At 56.4% G+C, this 2,408-nt stretch overlaps 1 protein-coding gene across 1 annotated transcript in view; it reads right to left on the bottom strand.

Moving 5' to 3' along the window:
* Positions 1-253, bottom strand: part of SLC35F2 (solute carrier family 35 member F2) — a 48,110-nt gene extending 47,857 nt beyond the window's left edge. The window contains exon 1 of the mRNA XM_032428111.1: positions 140-253. Within this exon, the coding sequence (XP_032284002.1) occupies positions 140-249 (110 nt within the window). The 5' untranslated portion in view covers positions 250-253. The remainder of the gene's footprint in view (positions 1-139) is intronic.
* Between the last annotated feature and the right edge of the window lie 2,155 nt (positions 254-2,408).

Raw genomic sequence — 2,408 nt, forward strand, 5'->3', positions numbered from 1 at the left:
ACCTCCGCGCCGCCCCCCACCCCGGCCGCCACCTCCGCGCCGCCCCCACCCCGGCCGCCACCTCCGCGCCGCCCCCACCCCGGCCGCGTGCGCTTGGAGGCCACGTGCGCGCAGGGCCCCGCCGCCGCCCCGCACTCACCAGGTGAAGAGCTGGCCCCCGAGCCCGCGCAGCAGGCTCCCCAGCGCGCCCGCCCGTCCTGGCGCGTACGGCTGCGGGGCGCGGGGTCCGGCCGGCGAAGCCGCCTCCATGGGGCCCCTGCAGTCTCGGCGCCGGAACCCCCCGACGTGCCGGGGCGGGGAAGGCAGGGGGCGGCGCCTGGGCGGCCGGCGGGACCCGGCCCCGTGCCCGCGCGCCCGCGCTCGCTCGCTCGCTCGCGTGCCTCCCTCCTCGGCCTCGGCCCCGCCGGTCCCTCAGCGTCGGGCGTCCGCGGCCGGACCAGACAGGCTAGCACCTGGCTGCTCCCGGAGAGCTGGAGGACGAGGGGCGCTGAGTCCCCGCCCTGGCAGGGGAGCCGCGGGCACGGGTGACACCCCGCAGCATTTCAGGGCTGTATGGTTCCCTGTTTGAGGTCATGCGCGCGCCCCAACCTACAGGGCCGTGACTTGGCGACCGCCTGAACTTTGCTAGCTGGAGGGGGCCGCCGGCTCCTCCCCGGCCTCCGGGCCGCCTCCCTCTGACTAGTTTACGAGAGACACTTCCCATCTGAAGGAGCTGAGGACGCTAAATTTAGTGCTGTTTCTTTTCAGTGCAAAACCTGGGTAAAATCCCAGAGGGATCTTTGCAACACGTCTTTGCGAGGTGCCCCCTTCCTCACGGTGTGCCAGCTTGCCTCTCGGTGTGCCAGCTTGCCTCTCGGTGTGCCAGCTTGCCCGGCAGGTGCCCGCGCCACGCACGCCGCCACCCGCTGTCGCGCAGCCGGGGCGCCCTGCGCCTGGGTCACGCCTCGCGATGATGCCTCTGCGGACCGAGGAGGGACGAGCACCTGCGGTGGAAAAGTTCCCGATCCTCGCCGACAGAAGGATCCAGAAGACAAGAGAGAAGGTGTGGGACCCTTTCTCTTCCTAACCACCTGCCTCCCGGGGGGGGGGGGGTAAAGAAGGAGCAAAATAAAGGTAAATTCAAACGAGTTGGCAGTTCTGTGAGAAGGTTCTGAGAAAGAAAATAGATTTTGAGAAATGGAATGCAGTTTTAGGAACTCCAAAGTTTAGCAGCTACAGGAACCCCGCAGTTTAAATGAAATTATTATTTTTTAATTGTTGAAGAACATGGTCATGCAATAGAGGGACAACTGAGTATTATGGTACAACAGCATCCTATGGAAAAGAGCTATACCAAGACTTGGGAGGATTTTCTGTAGCTATTTTTGAGTGAAAAAAGTAAGATATAGAGAAGTGGATCTAATGTAATCTCATTTTTATAACACAAACAGCCCATTAAACCTTATATATTTTTTTTCCTCAGGAAATAAACCTTATATATTGACAGTGTTAAATTTTACTTGAGCCCTGTGCACCTGGAAGACAGTAAAGGTTAGGAACCGCCCCCATAGTGGGGCACCTGGGTGGCTCAGTTGGTTAAGCATCTGACTCTTGATTTCCACTCAGGTCATGATCTCGGGGTCCTGAGAAAGAGCCCCAGAAGGGGCTCCCCCACCGGACTCCCCCACTGGGATCCTGGAGTCTGCTTAAGATTCGCTCTCCCTCTTTGTCCCTTCCACTGCCCGACCCCCCCCCCCCATGCTTTCTCTAAAAAAAAAAAGAAAGAAATGTCCCCATACTTTGGTATTCTTAGAAGTGGCATGCTGCAAAGAAACAGGCCTCCCATATAACTCAGGTAAAGACCCAGAGTTGTTCTTTTTCACCTAGGACAAAGTGGACACAGACCCTCCAAGTTCCATCCTCTGCCTCATAAATGATGGCTAAACTGCTTTCCCCCGCTGACCATTCAGAACAAAATACTTGTTAACTCAACTGGCTAAATTCCTCTTCTTCCTCCAGGCCTGGGAACTTTCACCCACCTCAGCCTGAGCCAGCTTGTAACCACCCTTAATGGGTCCCTCTTGAGAATATGGTCCCCTCAGGGTAAAACATTCTCTGATCTCCTATTCAATCAAGCCACCCTTTCATTTCACTTTTTCCTGGGCAGGGAAGAGTCCCCTTTCCCCTTTTGCAACAATCCCTCCCTTCCCCCTCCAATAATTCTTTCAAATAGTCTCTTCTTACCCAAATCAGATTTTTTTAAAAGATTTTATTTAAGTAATCGCCACACCCCACGTGGAGCTTGAACTCACAACTCCCAGATCAAGAGTCTCATGCTCCACCAACTGAGCCAGCCAGGCGTCCCAGATTTGGTTTTTATTTGACAATATGTATATAGTTACATGAACATGGAGAAAAGTGTAGAATAC

The sequence above is a fragment of the Phoca vitulina genome, unplaced genomic scaffold (assembly GCF_004348235.1).
Source record: "Phoca vitulina isolate PV1807 unplaced genomic scaffold, GSC_HSeal_1.0 scaffold38, whole genome shotgun sequence".
Lineage (NCBI taxonomy): Eukaryota > Metazoa > Chordata > Mammalia > Carnivora > Phocidae > Phoca > Phoca vitulina.